This window comes from Somniosus microcephalus, chromosome 4, assembly GCF_052327205.1.
Source record: "Somniosus microcephalus isolate GS21.2 chromosome 4, FLI_Smic_1.0, whole genome shotgun sequence".
Lineage (NCBI taxonomy): Eukaryota > Metazoa > Chordata > Chondrichthyes > Squaliformes > Somniosidae > Somniosus > Somniosus microcephalus.
In genome coordinates, this window is record NC_140990.1 from 323,570,647 (window position 1) to 323,593,209 (window position 22,563).

At 47.2% G+C, this 22,563-nt stretch overlaps 1 protein-coding gene across 9 annotated transcripts in view; it reads left to right on the plus strand.

Annotated features, from left to right (window-relative positions):
• LOC147120673 (myc box-dependent-interacting protein 1-like) overlaps window positions 1–22,563 on the plus strand; it is a 185,797-nt gene that overhangs the window by 66,183 nt on the left and 97,051 nt on the right. For 8 of the 9 annotated variants that reach the window (XM_085986849.1, XM_085986850.1, XM_085986854.1 and 5 more), the window contains exons 2-5: window positions 14,526–14,606; window positions 15,633–15,687; window positions 19,699–19,793; window positions 22,177–22,272. In XM_085986849.1, coding sequence (XP_085842975.1) covers window positions 14,526–14,606; window positions 15,633–15,687; window positions 19,699–19,793; window positions 22,177–22,272 — 327 coding nt within the window. Of the gene's footprint in view, window positions 1–14,525; window positions 14,607–15,632; window positions 15,688–19,698; window positions 19,794–22,031; window positions 22,071–22,176; window positions 22,273–22,563 lie in introns of those variants that run through there. The other variant, XM_085986856.1, reaches the window with a different exon arrangement.

Sequence of the window (22,563 nt, forward strand, 5' to 3'; positions counted from 1 at the left end):
ATGGATTGGAGTATAGTTGTGTAAATTTAGTGTTTCAAGAGTTGAAAGGTCTTACTTGGCTTGTCATTGTGGTGATATGGGGGGGGGGGGGGGTGTAATTGGATGGTACATGCTGGTTTGGTAGAATTTGGCTTTGCTGTTTCCCACGCATTGCGATGCCATGGGGAACGACGATCGTAAGCCAACATGTCGCAGGATCCAACAAGGACTGACATTTTAAAGGCAAAAACCATACAGCATGTAGTTGAAGTGGGTGTATGTTTGGGGTTATGACAGATGTGAGGCTTTCACTATTTCCTGGGTTGCAGCATTGACTTAGAGCTTCCCCTTGGCAGCGATTTTACTTTGATCGTGTGTTAAGATTGGGTTTTTAAATGTTTGATTTTTCTCTCTCTTTCAAATGCTGTCGGGCTCAGTAAAGAGTAATACCAGATGGTGTGGTGGATTATAAAACTGTGCAGGCAGAACTTGGCACTGTCTACTGTTCTTGTGCCCCTCCTGCTCAAACCCCCATGGCCGAGTGGGCATTGGATGACCTCCAAGTTTACAGTTGAGGTACTTTTTGCAGAAGGATTGGTAGGTGCGGTTTCTGTTTTGTTAACTGGTAAAATGCAGTGAGTAGTCAAGCCACAAAACAAGAGCATAAGAAGTAGGAGCAGGAGTGAGCCTGCCCCGCCATTCAATAAGATCATGGCTGATCTTTAACCTCAACTCCACTTTCCCGCCCGATCTCCATATCCCTTGATTCCCCTAGAGTCTGAAAATCTATCGCTCTCAGCCTTGAATATACTCAAAGACTCAACATCCACAGCCCTCTGGAGCAGAGAATTGCAAAGATTCACAACCCTGAGTGAAGAAATTCCTCCTCATCTCAGTCTTAAATGGCCGACCCCTTATCCTGAGACTCTGCCCCCTCATTCTGGACTCTCCAGCCAAGGAAAACATCCTCTCCGCTTCTACCCTGTCGATCCCCTGCGAATCTGAAAGGTCCCAGGTTGAGTCCACAGTATTGAAACGGTGGGACTGAGAGGAGTGAGACTTTCCGGAGAAGGCGGTTTGCTTTGTTAGCGAGCTTGGCCCGTAACTCTGAGGCAATACTGAAGTTTAGCATTGATTCAACTGAAAACTGTTCATGACTGCTAAAGTTGTATTGTAACTATACCCTAGGAGGGATATCTATTTTTAGATTTCACCCACTGCTCCCTGCACTGAGGTCCATTAATTGAGAGGGTGCAGAGGAGATTTACCAGTATTAAATCGGGGATGATGGGACTTTAGTTATGTGAAGAGACTAGAGAAGATGGGATTGTACTCCTTCGAGCAGGGAAGTTTAAGGGGAGACTTAATAGAGGAGTGATGGGCCTTCAATTACCACAAAACTAGAAGTTATAGACTTAAACAAGTTGGCTTTTAATCACTAAGATCAGAGCTAACATCTCAACACGCCGACTGGTTCACAGGAATGAGTCATACAGATCCTGGGATCTTTATGTAAGAAGTCAGGGGCGGAGCCAAGAGCCAAGACCTGGCACCTCCCAGGTTAGTCGGGAAAGAGGAAGTGAAACTATACACAGTGGGGGAGGGTAATATACATGAGTGCAAAACGAATACAGGATCAAGACAAACAGATTTCATTACATTCACCCCTTCTATAGATTAAGTCCATCAGGGTGATGTTTCTTAAAAGTTGGTATAAGTGAGTCTGTCAGGAGGTTTTGCAGTTCTCAGTGATCGGCGCAAAGCCGGTTGGGGTGCCTCTAGGGGAGTGGATTCTGGGTCCTCCGCTGTCCGGGCCTCCGCAGTGTCTTCCAGGTTATCTGCAGTGTCCTCCAGGTTAAAGTTGGGTATTGATACCTCTGGGCGTCCTGTCTCTTTGTAGTGTAGGTCTTCATCGGGTAGTCTCCCATCGTTCTCTCCGCTCCCCAAGGGAGCGAGGTCTATTATGGAAACAGTGTCCTCTCGCCCGTCAGAGTATTCGATATAGGCGTACTGAGGATTTGCATGGAGGAGCTGTCCCTTTTCCACAAGGGGGTCCGTTTTATGGCCTCTCACGTGCTTCCGCAATAGTACTGTCCCCGGAGACGTCAGCCACGCGGGTAGAGATATGCCCGAGGTGGATTTCCGGGGGAAAACGAACATCTTTTTGTGAGGGGTAGTGTTAGTGGCAGTACATAACAGAGACCTTATGGAGTGGAGCACGTCTGGGAGGACTTCCTGCCAGCGGGAGGTTGGAAGGCCTTTTGACTTTAAGGCTAACGTGACAGCCTTCCAAACAGTAGCATTCTCCCTTTCCACTTGCCCATTACCCCGGGGGTTGTAGCTAGTGGTTCTGCTAGTGGCTAGCCCCTTCGGGAGCAAGAACTGGCGCAGCTCGTCACTCATGAATGACATCCCCCTATCACTGTGTATGTAGTTCGGCATGCCAAACATGCAGAATAGATTAGAGACACTTGATGACCGTGGCACTGGTCACGTCTGGGCAGGGAATGGTGCAGGGGAAGCGGGAATATTCATCAATGATATTGAGGAAGTATACGTTACGGTCGGCAGAGGGAAGGGGTCCCTTGAAGTCCAGATTTAGGCGCTCGAATGGCCGTGTGGCTTTGATAAGGTGTGCACGGTCAGGCCTGTGGAAACGAGGCTTGCATTCCGCACAGATGCGGCAGGCTCTGGTCATTGCCCTGACCTCCTCGATGGAGTGGGGCAGATTGCGGGACTTTATAAAATGGTATAGTCGGGTGACCCCTGGGTGACGGAGGTCGTTGTGGAGACCCTGTAATTTGTCCATATGAATGCTGGCACACATTCCCCACGATAGGGCGTCTGGGGGTTCATTAAGGGCTCCCGGCCTGTACATAATATCATAGTCGAACGTGGATAGTTCGATCCTCCACCTGAGTATTTTGTCATTCTTGATTTTCCCCCTTTGTTTGTTATTAAACATGAAAGCCACCGACTGCTGGTCGGTGAGCAGGGTGAAACGTTTGCCGGCTAGGTAGTGTCTCCAGTGCTGCACTGCCTCCACTATAGCCTGTGCCTCCTTCTCAACAGAAGAGTGCCTGATTTCAGGTCCCTGAAGGGTTCGGGAGAAGAAGGCCACAGGTCTCCCAGCCTGATTGAGGGTCGCAGCTAAGGCAAAGTCTGACGCATCGCTTTTGACTTGAAAGGGAATGCATTCGTCCACTGCACACTGCAGCCCTTTCAATGTCCTGTTTAATACTGGTGAAAGCCTCCCGAGCTTCAGCTGATAGTGGGAAGGACGTCGATTTAATGAGGGGTCGGGCCTTATCAGAGTAATTGGGCACCCATTGGGCATAATACGAAAAAATCCCAGGCACCTTTTTAAAGCTTTGGGATTGTGTGGCGGGGCAGTTCCTTTTTAGGGGGCGTAATCGGTCAGGGTCCGGTCCAATTACCCCATCTTCCACCACACAGCCGAGGATACAGAGACTGGTTGTGTTGAAGACACATTTGTCTTCGTTGTAGGTTAGATTCAGCTTTAGGGCAGTTTTTAAAAATCTCGCAAGATTTAGATCGTGGTCTTGCTGGTTGTGCCCGCAGATAGTGACATTGTCCAGATAGGGGTAGGTAGCTTGTAGTTTATTCTCGTCAACCATGCGGTCCATCTCACGTTGGAAGACCGAGACCCCATTTGTTACTCCGAAGGGCACTCTGAGAAAACGGTAGAGGCGCCCGTTCGCCTCTAAGGCGGTGTATGGGCGGTCCTCCGTTCTAATGGGGAGCTGGTGATACGTGGATTTGAGGTCGATAGTCGAGAAAACTCGGTATTGCGCAATCTGGTTGACCATTTCTGATATGCGGGGTGAAGGGTAGGCGTCCAGTCTGGCTGTAGTCAATTACCAGCCGTTTCTTTTCGCTATTTTTAACTATGACTACTTGGGCACACCACGGGCTGGTACTGCATTCAATAATGCCTTCCCGCAGGAGTCTGTCCACTTCCGCCTTGATAAAGTGTCTGTCTTCCAGACTGTACCGTCTACTTTTGGTCGCTATGGGCCTACAGTTCGGAGCGAGATTAGCGAATAAAGAGGGCAGGCTGATTTTTAAGGTTGATAGGCCACAGACTGAGAGTGGCGGCTGGGACCCGCCATATGCTAGCGTGACACTTTCGTGGTGGCACTGGAAGTCCAGGCCCAAGATTGCATTAACAGAGTTCTGGCATCACAAGGAGTTTAAAATCCTTGTAGTCCGTGCCTTTTACAGTCAGTGTTACCACACAGTAGCCCAAAATGTCCGAAGTGTGGGGCTTAGCAGCCATAGCAATTCTGCTCCGTGTAGGGGTTACCGTTAATGAGTGCCGCCGTACCAGGCTAGGGTGGATAAAACTCTCGGTACTCCCACAGTCAATTAAACATTTCGTTAAATTCCCGTTTACCTGTATGTCCATCATAGATTTTGTCAACGAGTGTGGCCTGGATTGATCCACCGTGATCGAAGCCACTGTTGGGCCCTGGGCGGCCGTTGAGTCGGGAAAAGATGGCGGATCCCAAGATGGCGGCACGCACGAGGCGGTGACGGAGTTGGAAATCGGATTCCCCCTGCAGACTTTGCTAAAATGCCCCTTTTTCTTACATTTGAAGCATGTAGCGTCCTTCGCTGGGCATCGTTGTCTGGGGTGCTTGGCCTGGCCGCAGAAGTAGCATTTCGGGCCTCGAGACATTGCCGCTGTAGTAGGACTCCTGGGTGAACTTCTGTATGGGGACTCCGGCGGCGTAGAGCTGGTCTGAGACCTGGATGGGGAAGATGGCTGATTCCAAGATGGCGGCCCCCTCGGCGCGCACGAGGCGGTGAGGGCCGCATGGCCGGAAGAATAAGAGTCAGAGTTTTTCTGGGCCACGTCCAGTGATCGCGCAGTGGCCACTGCCTTTTTTAAGTCCAGGACCTCCTTCTCCAGCAGTCTCTGCCAGATATAATTCGATTTGAGGCCCGTGATGAAGGAATCGCGGACCAATTCGTCAGAGTACGCGTTGGCCGTCACGGCCTTGCAGTTACAGTCCCGGACCAGGTCCTTTAGGCCCTGTAAGAAATCGTCCATTGATTCCTCTGGTCGCTGCCTGCGTGTAGCCAGCAAATGTCTGGCGTACACTTCGTTTACCGGCCTCTGGTATTGGGCCTTCAGGATAGTGATGGCCTCCGTGTAAGAGGTGGCGTCCCGGATGAACGAATAAATCCGATGACTTACGCGAGTAGTCAGTAGACTCAGTTTATCTACCTCTCTAGCGGATGAGGCCCCCGCGAAGAGTTCGAAGCATTTGAGCCAGTGTCCAAATTGATTTGATGCTTCAGCAGAATGTGGATCCAAATCCAGACGCTCTGGTTTTAGGAGTCGATCCATCCTAGTATTCTTTAGTGATTAAAATTGATGGGCCTTCAATAACCACAAAACTAGACGTTATAGACTTAAACAAGTTGGCTTTTAATCACTAAGATCAGAGCTAACATCTCAACACGCCGACTGGTTCACAGGAATGAGTCATACAGATCCTGGGATCTTTATGTAAGAGAAGTCCGGGGCGGAGCCAAGACCTGGAACCTCCCAGGTTAGTCGGGAAAGAGGAAGTGAAACTATACACAGTGGGGGAGGGTAATATACATGAGTGCAAAACGAATACAGGATCAAGACAAACAGATTTCATTACAAGGAGTTCAAAATTATGACGGGTTTTGATCGAGTAGATAGGGTATGGTAGCGTAGTGGTTATGATACTGGATATAAAACTAACATAAAAGGGAATCCAAAAGTCTTCTGTAGGCATATAAGTAATTAGGTAGTAAGAGGAGGGGGTGGGGCTGAAGAGGAGACCTACGCATGGAGGCAGAGGGCATGGCTGAGGAACTAAATGAGTATTTTGCATCTGTCTTCACCAAGGAAGAAGATACTCCCAAAGTCATAGTGAAAGAAGAGGTAGTTGAGATACTGGATGGGATAAAAATTGATCGAGGAGGTACTAGAAAGGCTGGCTGTACTTAAAGTAGTTAAGTCGCCAGGACCTGATGGAATGCATCCTAGGATGCTGAGGGAGGTAAGGGTGGAAATTGCGGAGGCACTGGCCATAATCTTCCAATCCTCCTTTAGATATGGGGGTGGTGCCAGAGGACTGGAGAATTGCAAATGTTACACCCTTATTCAAAAAAGGGTGCAAGGATAAACCCAGCAACTACAGACCAGTCCGCTTAACCTCGGTAGTAGGGAAGCTTTTAGAAACGATAATCCGGGACAAAATTAACAGTTGGACAAGTGTGGATTAATTAAGGAAAGCCAGCACGGATTTGTCAAAGGCAAATCGCCTTTAACTAACTTGATTGACTTTTTTGATGAGGTAACAGAGGGTTGATGAGGGCAATGCGGTTGATGTGGTGTATATGGACTTCCAAAAGTCATTTAATAGTGATCAGGAAGTTATGATGAACCTTTATAAAACACTGGTTCGGCCTCAACTGGAGTATCGTGTCCAATTCTGGGCACCACACTTTAGGAAGGATATGAAGACCTTGGAGAGGGTGCAGAAAAGATTTACAAAAATGGTTCCAGGGATGAGTGATTTGTTACGTGGATAGACTGGAGAAGCTGGGGTTGTTCTCCTTAGAGCAGAGACGGTTGTGAGGAAATTTGATAGAAGTGTTCAAAATTATCATGGGTCTAGACAGAGCAGATAGAGAAACTGTTTCCATTGACGGAAGGATCGAGAACCAGAGGACACAGGTTTAAGGTGATTGGCAGAAGAACCAAAGCCGATTCAATCGTGGCTTTCAGTGGGGATTGGAGAAGTAACCTGAAGGAAAAAAAAATGCAGGGCTACAGGGGCAGGGCGGGGGAGTGGGACTAGCTGAAGTGCTCTTGCAGAGAGCCTGTGCCGGCTCTCTGCGCGAATGGCCTCCTGTGCTGTAACCATTCTAAGATTCTATGATTTCTTTGAAATTGTTTCCATTGGCAGGAAGGCCGGTAACCAGAGGATACAGATTAAGATAATTGGCAAAAGAACCAGAGGAGAGGGGGAAGGTGGAAAGAAGGTGTTTTCATCTCATTGAAACTTATAAAATTCTAACGGGACTAGACAGACTAGATGCAGGAAGGATGTTCCCGATGGCCGGGGAGTCCAGAACCAGGGGTCACAGTCTAAGGGTAAGGGTAAGCCATTTAGGACTGAGATGAGGAGGAATTTCTTCACCCAGAGAGTGGTGAACCTGTGGAATTCTCTACCACAGAAGGCAGTTGAGGCTAATTCATTAAATATATTGAAGGAGTTAGATATATTTCTTAAGGCTAAAGGATATGGGGAGAAGGCAGGGACCGGGTACTGAATTTGGATGATCAGCCATGATCTCATTAAATGGCGGAACAGGCTCGAGGGGCCGAATGGCCTACTCCTGTTCCTATCTTCTATGTTTTTACAGTTATGATCTGAAAGGGTGGCGGAAGCAGATTCAATAGTAACTTTTTTAAATGGTAATTGGATGTATAAGTGAAAAGGAAAAAATTTCAGGGCTATGGGGAAAGAGCAGGGGGGAGTTGGACCATTTGGATGGCTCTTTCGAAGAGCCGGCAAAGGTACAATGGACCAAATGGCCGTCGTCTGTCATGTAAGATTGAGATTGAGACCTTTCCTGTTTTGAATAGCTGGGCTGCACAGTACGGTGCATTTGCCCATTGTGTCGCTGGGCTGGTCAGACTGTCTTGCTGAATTTGGTTATTGCGATGGCTCTCAAGTTACGAGCATGGTTGAGTTCTGTGGGAAAGCTGCATCATTTAATCTTTGCTTTGCTTTTGTTGACGCTGTTTTACAGTGAGCACATTTTTGTGCAGATCAGACGCATTTCTGGAACTCTGCAAGATCCGAGGGTCATCCCTTGTGACTGGCTCTGAAACAGTAGTTGCAAAGCTAGAAGATTAGACACGAGGCAGCTGAGGAAAACCGTCAGTAAATGATGGATTACTGCAGAGAGCTGAATCCAGAATGCTGCTTACTACATGGTCCAAATCTTTAATTAAAATTCTAGTCATGTGGAAGGGACTGGTCGACAGAACCAAGTGCACAGATTGGGGCCACTCCACCTTGTATTCCTGTAGTCAGCTGTGGCTCAGTGGGTAGCACACTCACCTTCTGAGTCAGAAGGTTGTGGGTTCAAGTTCCACTTCAGGGACTTGAGCACATAAAGCTAGGCTGACACTCCAGTGCAGTGTTGAAGGAGTGCTGCACTGTCGGAGGTGTCGTCTTTCGGATGAGACCTTAAACCGAGCGTGCGCGCGCGCTCTCTCTCTCGTAAAAGTTCCACGGCACTATTTTGAAGAAGAGCAGGGGTGTTATCCCTGGTGTCCTGGCCAATATTTATCCCTCAACCAACATAACAAAAACAGATTATCTGGTCATTATCACATTGCTGTTTATGGGAGCTTGCTGTGCGCAAATTGGCTGCTGCGTTTCCCACATTACAATAGTGACGACACTTCAAAAGTACTTCATTGGCTGTCTGGTGGTCGTGTAAGGTGCTATATAAATGCAAGTCTTTCTTTCTTTAGTGAATCTCAGTACTCCCAGTACATGAAAGAACTTGCACTTAAACAGTGCCTTGCACGACCTCAGGATGCCCTAAAGTACTTTTTTGTTTTGTAATCTAACATGTAATGTAGGAAACCTGGCCACCAATTTGCACACAGGCAGCAAGGCCCCACAAACAGTAACGTGGTAATGGCCAGATCATCTGGTGTTTTTTTTTTAATGATGTTGATTGAGAGTTAAATATTGGTCCGAGCAATGGGGAGAACTCCCCTGCTCCTCTTCAAAATAGTGCCATGGGATCGTTTATGCCCACCTGATATATGTAGGTGGTTGATCTAATGGTTGCAGTAAGGAGATTATCTTAACCATACTGGGAGCCCTTGGTAGACTGAGTCAAATGGGTGCATTTATTCTGTAGCATGTGGCATCAGTGTCAAGAGATTTGCATTTTAAACCTCCAAGCTTCTGCTTCTACCTGTTTTAATCTTTCTTTTTCTGGACCATCTGTCCAAAAAAGATGTCTTTCCTTTACATGGTCTCAGTTGGACTAAAGCCAGGACGGTCTCGGTTGGACTAAAGCCAGGACGGTCTCGGCTGGACTAAAGCCAGGACGGTCTCGGCTGGACTAAAGCCAGGACGGTCTCGGCTGGACTAAAGCCAGGACGGTCTCGGCTGGACTAAAGCCAGGACGGTCTCGGCTGGACTAAAGCCAGGACGGTCTCGGCTGGACTAAAGCCAGGACGGTCTCGGCTGGACTAAAGCCAGGACGGTCTCGGCTGGACTAAAGCCAGGACGGTCTCGGTTGGACTAAAGCCCAGGACTGCTATCTGCAGCAATACTGACCCACCCAATAGGGGGGGAATCTGCGGTATACACGTCTGGGATGCTGCTTGTGTCCATTGGATAGTACTTGTGTGGTCCTGGGTCATGGGTCATAGAATCATAGAAGCTTACAGCTCAGAAGGAGGCCATTCGGCCCATCGTGCCTGTGCCGGCTATTTGTCAGAGCTTTTCCACTTTAGTCGCACACTCCAGCTTTTCCCCTATAACCCTGCAAATTAATCCTCTTCGAGTACAAGTCCAATTGCCTTTTTGAAAGTTCCGGTGGAATCTGATTCCACCACCCTTTCAGCTCGTGTGTTCCAGATCATCATCAACCCTCTGGGTGAAATAATTTCTCCTCGTTTCCCCTCTAGTTCTTTTGCCAATTATTTTAAATCCTATAACCTCTGATTACCAACCCACTTTCCAGAGGAAATAATTTCTCCCTAGTTGCTCTTATCAAAAACCCTCAATTTTGAATACCTCTATTAGGCCTCCCTTCTCTGCTCTCAGGAGAACAATCTCCGCTTCTCCTGTCTCTCCACATAACTGAACTCCCTCATCCCTGGTGGAATTCTGGTAAACCTCCTCCTGTCTCTCCACATAACTGAACTCCCTCATCCCTGGTGGAATTCTGGTAAACCTCCTCCTGTCTCTCCACATAACTGAACTCCCTCATCCCTGGTGGAATTCTGGTAAACCTCCTCCAAGGCTTTGACATCCTTCCTAAAATGTGGTGCCCAGAATTGTACACAATACTCCAGCTGAGGCCTAACCAGTGATTTTAAAGGTTTAGCACGACTTCCTTGTTTTTGTATTCAATGCCCCCATTTACAAAGCCAAGTATCTCATACATTTTCTTAACCGCCTTATCAACTTGTCCTGCCCCGTTATAAAGATTTGTGAATATGTACCCCAGATACCTCTGCTCTTGCACCCCTCAAAATAGTACCGTTTAGATTAAGCTGACTCTCGTGTTGTTCCTGCCAAAGGGCATCACTTCACGCTTCTCTGCATTAAATTGCATTGCCACATGTCTTCCCATTTCAACAGTCTGTTTTTGTCCTCCTGGACTTTGCTACTAACATGCTCACTGTTTATTACGGTGCGTGCGCGTCGGTGAGATTTTAGTCAGTAATGCCTTCAGCTTACACTGAGCTGAGTTACCGTCTTTGTGCTGATGCACTGCATTAGTTGTGTGGTGTCTGACGTTTACCCAAAGTCTTAGAATCTCACAGCACAACCAATAGGCCATTTGGCCCATCGTGCCTGTGCTGGCCAAGTGTAGCCCTCAGATTTTTTTTCCTTTTTTAAGTATTTATCCAATTCCCAGTTGAAGTTACTGTTGAATCGGCTTTGAGCACCCTTTCACGCAGTGCGTTCCAGATCATAACTCGTCGTGTCGCTGGAGACCCTGTAACAATGTCTCCATTGAAATCTACAGCACAGAAGGAGGCCATTCGGCCCATCTTGTCCGTGCCGGCCGACAAAGAGCTATCCACCCTAATCCCACTTTTTTGTAGGTTATGGAACTTCAAGTGCGTAGCCAAGTACTTTTAAAATGTGATGGGTGTCTCTGCCTCGATCACCCTTTCAGGCAGCGAGTTCCAGACCCCCACCACCCTCTGGGTGAAAACATTTCTCCTCAAAACCCCTCTAAATTTTCGACCAATTACTTTAAATCTCTGCCCCCTGGTTTTTGATCCTTTTGCCAAGGGAAATAGGTCCTTCCTATCCACTCTATCTAGGCCCCTCATAAATTTTATACACCTCAATTAAATGTCCCCTCGGCCTCCTCTGTTCCAAAGAAAACAACCCCGGCCTATCCAATCTTTCCTCATAGCTAAAATTCTCCAGCCCAGGCAACAACCTCGTAAATCTCCTCTGCACCCTCTCTAGTGCAATCACATCCTTCCTGTAATGTGGTGACCAGAACTGCACGCAGTACTCTAGCTGCAGACTAACTGGTGTTTTATACAGTTCAAGCATAACCTCCCTGCTCTTATATTCTGTGCCTCGGCTAATAAAGGAAAGTATCCCGTATGCCGCCTTAATCACCTTATCTACCTGTCCTGCTACCATCAGGGACCTGTGGACATGCACTCCAAGGTCCCTCTGATCTTCTGCACTTCACACTATCCCACCATTTATAGTGTATTCCCTTGCCTTGTTAGCACTTCCCAAATGCATTACCTCACACACTTCTCCAGATTGAATTCCATTTGCCACTGTTCTGCCCACCTGACCAGTCCATTGATCTCTTCCTGCAGTCTGCAGCTTTCTTCTTCATTATCAACCACACGGCCGATTTTTGTACCATCCCTTATGGTGCTAATACTCTGGTTGCGTCAGATTTATTTCAACTAAAACTACTTGCAATTATATAGCACCCTTAACGTAGTAAAACATCCCAAGGCGCGTAACAGGAACGTTATCAAATAAAATTTGACATTGGGCCAGTGACCAAATGTTTGGTCAAAGAGGTAGGTTTTAAGGAGAGTCTTAAAGGAAGCAAGAAAGGCGGAGAGGTTTAGGGAGGCAATTCCTAGAATTCTAGATCTGCTGAACAAGTCATTTCTACAGTGTGCGGCTTGATGATTCCATTTCTGATTTAAAGAGGATGTACAGCTTCACATTTACAGGAAACTTTCTGGTATCCGGCACTGACAGGACCGAGCTGGTGCCGTTAGATCAAAACTGCCGTATAATCCAGCCCTAATGTTAAAACATAGAGAGCTTTTCAGCTCCGTGTGAATCAACAAACCCTGTTGCTTAGCAACAGCTTCAAAACAGTCGGCTGCAGCTGCAAGCGTCTCTAGCTGAAGCTGTTGCTATAGCTACAGACCTTGCAGAGCCTGACTGGGGGGGAAAAAAAAGCAGCGAGAAGTAAAAAAAAAACGTATAGAAAACGGCTCCTGAAAATTGCCGGTAGATAGAGCTTTCCGGACTTTTAACCTCCGGTTAAACGAAAGTTTCCTGTACATAGAATTTACAGCACAGAAACAGGCCATTCGGCTCAACTGGCCTATACCGGTGCTTATGCTCCACACGAGCCCCCTCCCACCCCTCTTCATCTCGCCCTATCGGCATATCCTTCTATTTCTTTCTCCCTCGTGTGTTTATCTAGCTTCCTCTTAAATGCATCTATACTATTCGCCTCAACCACTCCCTGTGGTAGCGAGTTCCACATTCTCACCACTCTCTGGGTGAAGAAGTTCCTCTTGAACTCTCTCTTGGATTTATTAGTGACTATCTCTACATCTACCCTATCAAACCCTTCCATAATCTTAACGACCTCTATAAGGTCACCCTCAGCCTTCTCTTTTTCTAGAGAAAAGAGCCCCAACCTGTTCAGTTTTTCCAGAAGTATCTCAGTTCTGGTTTTTTTTTGCTCAAATGCTGTACAGTATGACTTGCGTTATTTCAGATCTGCTTCCTACAGGTTGTATGCTTGAAGTTGTTACTTTCCTCTCTCGGAGATGCTGCCTTGTGCTGGGCACAGATCTACAAGGGTAGTCGGCTCTCCAGTATCGCTTCCAGTGGCCATTCGTCATCTGTAAGCCTAGACCGCCAGTGTTCAGTGTCAGCTGTGGCTCAGTGGGTAGCGCACTCGCCTCGGCGTTAGAAGGTTATGGGTTCACGTCCCACTCCAGGGACTTGAGCGCACAAATCTAGGCTGACACTCCAGTGCATTACTGTGGGAATGCTGCACTGTTGGAGGTGCCGTCTTTCAGATGAGATGTTAGTCTGCTCTCTCAGGTGGACGTAAAAGATCCCATGGCACTATTTCGAAGAAGAGTAGGGGAGTTCTCCACGGTGTTCTGGCCAATATTTATCCCTCAATCAACGTAACAAAAACAGATTATCTGGCTTTGATGGGCTAGTTGACCATGGAGGAAGGGATATCATAGTTGAGACTGACACTGTCCTTGCTCACCATTTATGTGTGCCCACTTGACAGCAGGAGAAGGGTGCTCAACAAATAAAAGAAAGACTTGCATTTATATAGTGCCTTTCCTCTCTTGGGCCCCCCCCACCCCTCACTTCTGTTGTTTCGAGCTGCACTAATCCATAGGCACCTGCATTCCATAACCCTTTTACTCCGTCCGTATCAACATGGTCCAGGCTACCTTAACATTTCTCTCTCTCCTGATGCCCATGGTTCCACAGGGGTTGATGTTTTGGGTTAGCGAGGCTTAAAAAGGGAGCCGAGTCTCCAGTCTGTGGTGATAAAGTAGAATCTAAATGTAAACGTGTGCACGAAACTCTCTTCCTGCCCCCACCCTCTGAACCAGCCCAGGCTCTAGATGTGGCTGCAGGATCCTTACTGCTGATATAAGTTGATCAGTGAATTCAGTGTCTGACCAAGAATGAGTCCTGGGGACCTCCTCACCTTGTTCAACTCCGTTCCACCCTGGCACTGCCTTTAACCAAGTGATCATTGGAGAGTCAATTATAATATTTTCTCCGATTTGGCCCTGCATCTTCTGGAAGGTTGGGTAGAAGACTAGTTACGGGTCCTTCTCAGGGTTACTCCGATGTTCAACGTAAGCTAAATCTCTCCCCATCCCCCATCCTTCTCCCTCCAAGTTTCAGATATCATAGAATAGCACAACACAGAAGGAGGCTGTTCGGCCCATCGAGTCTGTGCCGGCTCTTTCGAAGAGCAATCAGTTAGTCCCACTCCCCCCGCTCTTTCCCCATATTCCTGCAATTTCTTCAAGTATTTATCCAACTCCGTTTTGAAGGCTACTATTGAATCTGAATCCACCGCCCTTATCGGGCAGCGCATTCCAAATTTTAACCACGCGTTGCTTAAAGTTTTTCCTAATATCTACCTGTGTGTTCACTGGTTACTCGCTCTCAAATTATGTTATGTTGCTTAATCGCCAAGGTTGGTAAGTGTCTGCACCCTGGTCTAATGTCCTGGTCACCATAACTCTTCCTTCTAAATGTGTTCACACTGCTGGCTTGGAGCCGCAGCTTCCATCCAAGTGTGTTGACTGACTGGCCTACACCCTGATGTAACATTGCGCCAATCCTGACCGGCTGCTCTGTTGGTGTTGACCTCGTCTCTCGCCTTGTCCAAAGGTGGATGCTCTCCTACACAGACAAGCCCGTGATTGCGCTGCCGCGTTTGTCAGACCTGTCTTCTTCATCATTATCCTCTCCTTAAATTTGCAGGTCCTTCAGAAACTGGGCAAGGCCGATGAGACGAAAGACGAACAGTTTGAGCAGTGTGTGCAGAACTTCAACAGACAGCTGGTAAGAGACACTTTAGTTAAAGATGTGGGGCCACTGTTGATGGAGCTAGACAGCAAGAACTTGCATTTAACTGGCGCCTTTAATGACCTTGACATTCCCCAAAGCGCTTTACAGCCAATGACGTACTTTTGCGGTGTAGTCACTGTTGTAATAGGAAATTCGGCAGCCAATTTGCGCTCAGCAAGCTTCTGCAAACAGCAATCCGATAATCTGTTTCAGTGATGTTGGTTGAGGGATAAATGTTGGTCTGGACACCGGGGAGAACTCCCCTGCTCTTCTCTTTGAATAGTGTCGTGGGATATTTGTGTCCACCTGAGAGGGCAGACGGGGGCCTCGGTTTAAAGCCTTATCCCAAAGAAGGCACCTCCGACAGTGTGGCACTCCCTCAGCCCTGCACTGGAATGTCGGGCCAGATTTTGCGCTCAAGTCTTTGGAGTGGGACTTGAACGCACGACCTTCTGACTCCGAGGCACGAGTGCGACCCGCTGAGCTTACCAGTCTGTTAATGACACTGCTCTAAAACGGCATGCTGAAGGGAGGAGGTAATTGGGCGTGCTTTGTGAATATGGGACAACAGTTAGCCAAAGGATGTCCCCGTCTCATTCCTATTGCCTCACTTGACCCTTCCATTACCCCTTTGCTGTCTGATGGTGGAGTGATGAGAATCGGGGATGCGCAAGGCCAGAATCGGAGGAGGGCAAGCATTGCTATTGTGAGCAGTTTTTTTTGTGTTGGCACAAAGGACTTGGGTCTGCATCATGTACAGTAACGTAAGTCAGGCCAGACGACCCTTACAGCAGACTCTGGCAATTGCAAGAAGCACATAAGCTTCAGGGTGGGTGGGCGCTGCAAATGAAAAGATTTTATTGATTGTACGTTGGACTCTTGAAATTGTAAATTGAAGCCGTGTCACCAACTTGTCAATATTATGCAGTTTTACTGTGTAATGTTTGAGTTACAATGTGTGTAAATGTTCTACACTTGACTTGTACAAATGAATTAAGTAACTCGTCCCTTCTGCCGCAGACTGAAGGAACGAAGCTCCAGAAAGATCTACGGACGTATCTGACTGCAGTAAAAGGTAGGGTGTTTAAAAACTGAGTATAGTTCTGAAACATAACACTGACGTTGCAGCTATTTTTAAGAAAAGATGCAAGGAAGAAGAAGCTGTCTGTGTAAGAATCCAAAGGTATTGAGGGAAATGGGGCAAAGGGGGAAGTATATGGAGTCAGGTCACAGATCAGCCATGATCTTTTTGAATGGCGGAACAGGTTCATAAGAACATAACTAGAAATAGGAGCAGGAGTCGGCCATTCGGCGCTTCGAGTCTGATCCACCACTCAATAAGATCATGGCTGATCTTCTACCTCAACTCCACCTTCCCGCCTGGTCCCCATATCCCTTGAGTCCCTTGGTATCCAAAAATCTATCGATTTGTCTTGAATATACTCAACGACTGAGCCTCCACAGCCCTCTGGGGTAGAGAATTCCAAAGATTCACCACCCTCTTGAGTGAAGAAATTTCTCCTCATCTCAGTCCTCAATGGCCGACCCCCTATTCTGAGACTGTGACTACCCTCTTTCCACCCACCCCCCCCCCCCCCCCCCCACAGTTCTAGGTTCCCCAGCTGGAGGGGCTAAATGGCCTCCTCCTGTTCCTATGTTCTTAATGATAAGAGGCTGAACAGTACAGTCACATGGCCAAACTCTCCCTGACACACCTGCCGTGGATGCTGCTGTAGGGGTCTCTTAGTTTGGCTACGGTGGGTTTCGATGCCTCCTGTGGCTACAAGGTGGTCTCCTTGGAGACCACCCTGTAAAGTTAATTGGGTACAAGTTCAGCTGTTGCATTGTCCGTTTAGTAATGATCTAAAGGAATTCTCTCTCTCTTGGGTTGTATCCTGCAAAGTTCTCATTGATACATAAAATTCTTACAGGGCTTGACGGAGTAGATGCTAAGACGTTGTTTCCCCTGGCTGGGAAGTTTAGAACCAGGGGTCACAGTCTCAGGATAAAGGGTCGGCCATTTAGGACTGAGACGAGGAGAAATTTCTTCACTCAGAGGGTGGTGAATCTTTGGAATTCTCTACCCCAGGGGGCTGTGGAGGCTCAGCCATTGGGTATATTCAAGACCGATTTTTTGATTATCAAGGGATATACAGCAATGTTCCCACTAGTTTGTTTCTGGGTGCGCGGCCCCTTTAAGGGGCTCTGCAGTGCATTCAAATTACCGCGAGCACGTGTTTCTCTTTTTCCCCCCCCCCCCCCCAAACAACGGCATTTAGCGGCCTGCGCGGGACCTGCAGATCGCCGCGTAGCCACGCAGCTTAGAGGAGCATTGATATGGGGATAGGACGGGAAGGTGGAGTCGAGGTAGAAGATCAGCCATGATCTTATTGAATGGAGGTGCAGGCTCGAGGGGCCGAATGCCCTACTCCTCCTGCTCCTATTTCTTACGTTCTTAAAAGTGTGGCCCAAGCCTCTCATGAGTTTATAAAGCAGCTCTGTTGTAAAATCTGGACCATATGTTGGCCACATCTGCAGTGGGTGCTGCCATTTTGTTGGCCTACCTCAGTGCTGCGGGCTGTGTTGGCACCTTGCATTGCCTCACACACTGATGCAGCTGTAGCTTATTTATATATTTTTAAAAAAATGAATAAATCAACATGCAAACACAACCTGACCTTGCCGATGCATCTCTATGGTATTCATGATTACCACAGGCAACATTTCCTTCAATACATAAATTTCAAAAAATCTTTTTTAAAATTTGTTTATGGGATCTGGGCGTCGCTGGCAAGGCCAGCATTATTGGCCATCCCTAGATGCCCTTGAGAAGGTGGCGATGAGCCGCCGCCTTGAACCGCTGCAGTCCGTGCGGTGATGGTACTCCCACACAGTGCTGTTAGGGAGGGAGTTCCAGGATTTTGACCCAGTGACTATGAAGGATCGGCGATATACTTCTAAATCGGGATGGTATGTGACTTGGAGGGGAACCAAATCGAAAATACAACCCACTTTTTTTTCTGGTATCCAATTTTAACTTGGTACTGCTACGGTCATTGCCCGGTCTGAGTTTTGCACTTGAGCTAAATTTAAATTTAAATTTAAAACGGAGATAGACAGTTTCCTAGCTGATAAGGGAATTGGGGGTTACGGGGAGCGGGCAGGGAAGTGGACGTGAGTCTAGGTTCGGATCAGCCATGATCCTATTGAATGGCAGAGCAGACCCGAGGGGACGTATGGCCTACTCCTGCTCCTACTTATGTTCTTATGAGCTCCGGATAAGCCATTCTATATTAGAATCGTACAATGATACAGGACAGAAGGAAGCTATTCGGCCCATCGTGCCTGTGCCAGCTCTTTGAAATTTAATCTCGCTGCCCTGTTTTTTTTTTTTCCCCCCCTCCCATAGCCCTGTAAATCTTTCCTTTTCCAGTATTTATCCAATTCCCTTTTGTAAATTACTATTGAATCTGCTTCCACCGCTCTTTCAGGCAGCGCATTCCAGGACAACTCCGCATTTAATAAAAATGAATAATTCTCCTCTTCCACTTTTTTTTGCCGATTTTATCTTGCATCTGTGCCCTCTGGTTACTGACCCTCCTACCATGGGAAACAGGTTTTCCCCTCGATACCCTTCTCCATTTTGAACACCTCTATTCAATCTCCCTGTAACCTTCCTGATTGAAGGAGAACTATCCCTTAACCCCAAAGACAACACACATGAAATCTTCCTGTTTGTTTTTTAAAAAAAAATATAACAATTGGCTTCTGCTAGGTTGTCGACTATGTGGGAGCACAAACATTTGTGTGTGTGCCCTCTTGAAGGCCCAAGTCCTAGTACCGACCCCTGGGGGACACCACTGTATACCTTCCTCCAGTCTGAAAAACTACCGTTCACCTCTACTCTCTGTTTCCTGTCACTTAGCCAATTTCATATCAATGCTGCCACTGTCCTTTATTCCATTGGCTTCAACTTTGCTGGTAAGCCTATTATGTGGCACTTTATCAAATCCATGTACACCATATTACCCTCATCAACCACCTGTTACCTCATCAACTAACTTGATTGAGTTTTTTTGAAGACGATTTGCCTTTAACACCATCGTGCTGGCTTTCCTTAATTAATCCACACTTGTCCAAGTGACTGTTAATTTTGTCCTGGATTATTGTTTCTAAAAGCTTCCCCACTACTGAGGTTAAACTGACTGGCCAGTAGTTGCTGGGTTTATCTTTACACCCTTTTTTGAACAAGGGTGTAACATTTGCAATTCTCCAGTCCTCTGGTACCACCCCTGTATCTAAGGAGGATTGGAAGATTATGGCCAGTACCTCGGCAATTTCCACCCTTTACTTCCCTCAGCATCCTAGGATGCATCCCATCTGGTCCTGGTGACTTATCTATTTTAAGTAAGGCCAGTCTTTCTAGTACCTCCCTGTAGTGTATGTACCTTGAAGAAGGAACTATATTCTGCAGCCCCTGTATACTGCAGTACCAGTAGTGACCACCCCCGTATATAAGCCTGTGTAGTAACTTTGTATAGTAGTTCCAGTTTTGTCTCCATTCAGTAAACACCTGTTATAACCAACTTCTGCAGTCCGTGTCTCAATTACACACGGACATTACACTCCCCTATCAATTTTTATCCCATTCAGTATCTTAACTACCTCCTCTTTCACTGTGACTGTGGCAGCATCTTCTTCCTTGGTAAAGACCGATGCAAAGTACTCATTTAGCACCTCGGTCATGCGCTCTGCCTTCACGGGTGGGTCTCCTTTTTGGTCCCTAATTGGCCCCACCCCTCCCCTGTTTACTGTTTACTATTTATATGACTATAGAGGAATTTTGGGTTCCCTTTTATGTTAGCTGCCAATTTATTCTCATACTCTCTCTTGGCCCTTCTTCTTTCCTTTTTCACTTCCCCTCTGAACTTTCTATATTCAGCCTGGTTCTCACTTGTGTTCGGTCATGCTATTCTCAGCCTGACCTCGCGCGCTTTCTCTCGCGCGCTAATGGTAGTAGCTGAAACATGATTGATTTTAATTGAAAGCCTACATATTGATTTTTTTAATTAATTTTTTTTTTAAGCTATGCACGAAGCCACCAAGAAGTTGTCTGAATTGCTGGAGGAAATGTATGAGCCAGACTGGGTCGGCAGAGAAGAGATTCATACTGTTACAGAGGTTAGACTTTTTTTAATGCTTAAGATGCAGCTTGCTTCCCCACAGCTCTCCATCTCTGGACAAGGGAAGCCTTGGACTTCGCCATGGCTGTCTTCAGTACCAATCGCATTAAAACCTATAAGATCCTGAGGGGGAGGGGGAGGGGGGGGGATTTTTAGGGTAGATGCTGAGAGGTTGTTTCCCTTGGCTGGAGAGACTAGAACTAGGGGGCATAGTCTCAGGATCAGGGGTCGACCATTTGGAAGAATTTCTTCACTCGGAGGGTTGTGAATCTTTGGAATTCTCTGTCCCAGAGGGCTGTGGATGCTCATTCGTTGAGTATATTGGTAATGTTCCGGTGTGGAATACCCCGGGTTCGCCATGTCGGAATCTCTGGAGCAGCCGCCACTGGTTCTCACTATGGATGTTGATTTAATGTGCCCTGGATTATACTGTGGAAAGCAAATAACAGAAAGCCTAAATGGTAGTCAGTTGCAATATGGAGACTGTGGGGTATGCCCAAGAGGGGAAAGAACAGATGCTCTGAAGATTTGTGGTAAATGTGAGGAATCACCAGAGCTATATGACTGGCTGTATCTTGGTTTCATGGCAATGCTACCTTTGGTTTTGTATTGGTTCTTTATTGAATGGTATTCAGGCAAAAAGAGTCCCTCTAGAAAGAAAGAGTTGGCGGTGAGTCAGCAGAAGCAGCGATGGAGGCCACGACGACCCGCTGTAGCACGGCGGCCGGCGGCTCCTCATCGGGAGGCTCTGAGGTCGAACCAGTAGGAGGGAATGCGGCCAGCGTACCGAGGTCGGGAAAAGCAGGCCCTGGAAGGTCGGACACCACGGGAGGCTCTGAGGTCAGACCGGGTGGAAGGAGAGCCAGGGAGAAGCAGGCCCCGGGACGTCAGTACCACGGCAGCTGAAGATTGTCGGGCAGGAGTGCGGGAAAGGCGGAGCGAGGCGAGAGCGGACCCTATTGTGATGACGCCGATGAAGATGGCTGCCGTCCTTGCGGGCCCCGTGCGTACCAGGCAGCTAAGTGTCCTTTGCTGATTGGTGCGCTCGGCTCGTTAAGAGAAAAGCATTTCACTGACTGGATTTCACTTGTTGTATTTGGTTATGTGACAAAAAATTGAAATTGAAATATATTCAAGGCTGAGATCAATAGATTCTTGGAATCGAGGGATATGGAGATCGGAGTTGAGGTAGAAGGTCAGCCATCAGTTCATTCACGGGATGTGGGCGTCTCTGGCAAGAGCAGCATTTATTGCCCTTGAGAAGGTGGTGGTGAACTGCTGCCTTGAAACAACTGAGTGGCTTGCTCGACCATTTCAGAGGGCAGTTAAGAGTCAACCACATTGCTGGAGTCACTTATAGGCCAGACTGGGTAAGGACGGCCGATTTCCTTGCCCAAAGAAGATGGGTTTTTACGACAATCCGGTAGTTACATGGCCACCATTACTGATGCTAGCTTTTTATTCCAGATTTATTTAATCAATGGATTTAAATTCTCCAGCTGCCGTGGTGGGGTTTGAGCTCGTGTCTCTGGATCATTAGTCTAGGACTCTGGTTTGCTGGTCCAGTAACATAACCGCTATGCTACTGTATTCCTTTAAAAAAAATATCAGGGACTCGGCAACTGACCAGAGTTGCTCGTGCCAACAGTCTACACTTGACTCTGAGTAAACGATATCCTATCTTGAAATTACAGCAGCTGGCTTGAACCACTTTTAGTTACAGAGTTGGCTACTGAAAGAGACGGCAGGGCTCTGGGCAGTTTGGATGTAGCAGTTGCTTGTTTGTGTATCTGCTTTAGGGTCTTGTTTCTAGACTGTCTAATCCTCCTTGCCCGAACCCTCCTTGCCCTATTATGACTCACTTGTTACAGGTGGGGGTGGTGGTGGGGAAACCTATTTGCCATCAACTATTTCTCTGGCATTTAGAAGAATGATCGGTGATCTCATTTGAAATGTATAAAATTCTTGAGGGTTTGACAGGGTAGATGCTGGGAGGTTGTTTCCCCTGGCTGGAGAGTCTATAACTAGGGGGGTCACAGTCTCTGGATAAGTGGTCAGCCATTTAGGACTGAGCTGAGAAATTTCTTCACTGAGGGTTGTGAATCTTTGGCATTCTCTGCCCCAAAGTGCTGTGGATGCTCAGTCGTTGAGTATATTCGCGGCTGAGATAGATAGATTTTTGGGCTTGAGGGATATGGAGATCGGGCGGGGAAACTGAGTTGAGGTCGAAGATCAGCCATGATCTTGATGAATGGCGAAGCAGGCTGGAGGAGCTGTATGTCTGCCTCCTGCTCCTAGTTCTTGTGTTCTTTCAGCTAAAATAAGCTTGTGATCATTTGATTTGGTAACTCTTTCTCATTTTAGTCTATGTTTACTTTCAGAATGGTGACCTTCTCTGGACTGATTATCACCAGAAGCTGGTAGATCAAGCTCTCTTGACGCTGGACACTTACCTCGGCCAATTTCCCGATATCAAAGTAAGAGTCAAACCTTTTTTCCTTCTTCGTTTTAGACTCTAATAGCAAATGAACGAGATTCATTCCGCTTTTAAAAATGCGATCAGTATTCCCATGTGTGGGCTGATTATTGATGACATTGTGAACATTTTTGACTTTTCCTTAAAAGTGCTGTTGCTGTGGAGTACTTAAAAGTAGTTTGGTTACTGGGCAAAATTGTTTTGTCGAGCAAATGTTGCTTATTTATTTTGAGCTGTTACAGCAATGATGGATGTTGAAGTAGGCAGTGTTTGTATTGGTGAGGATGAGACT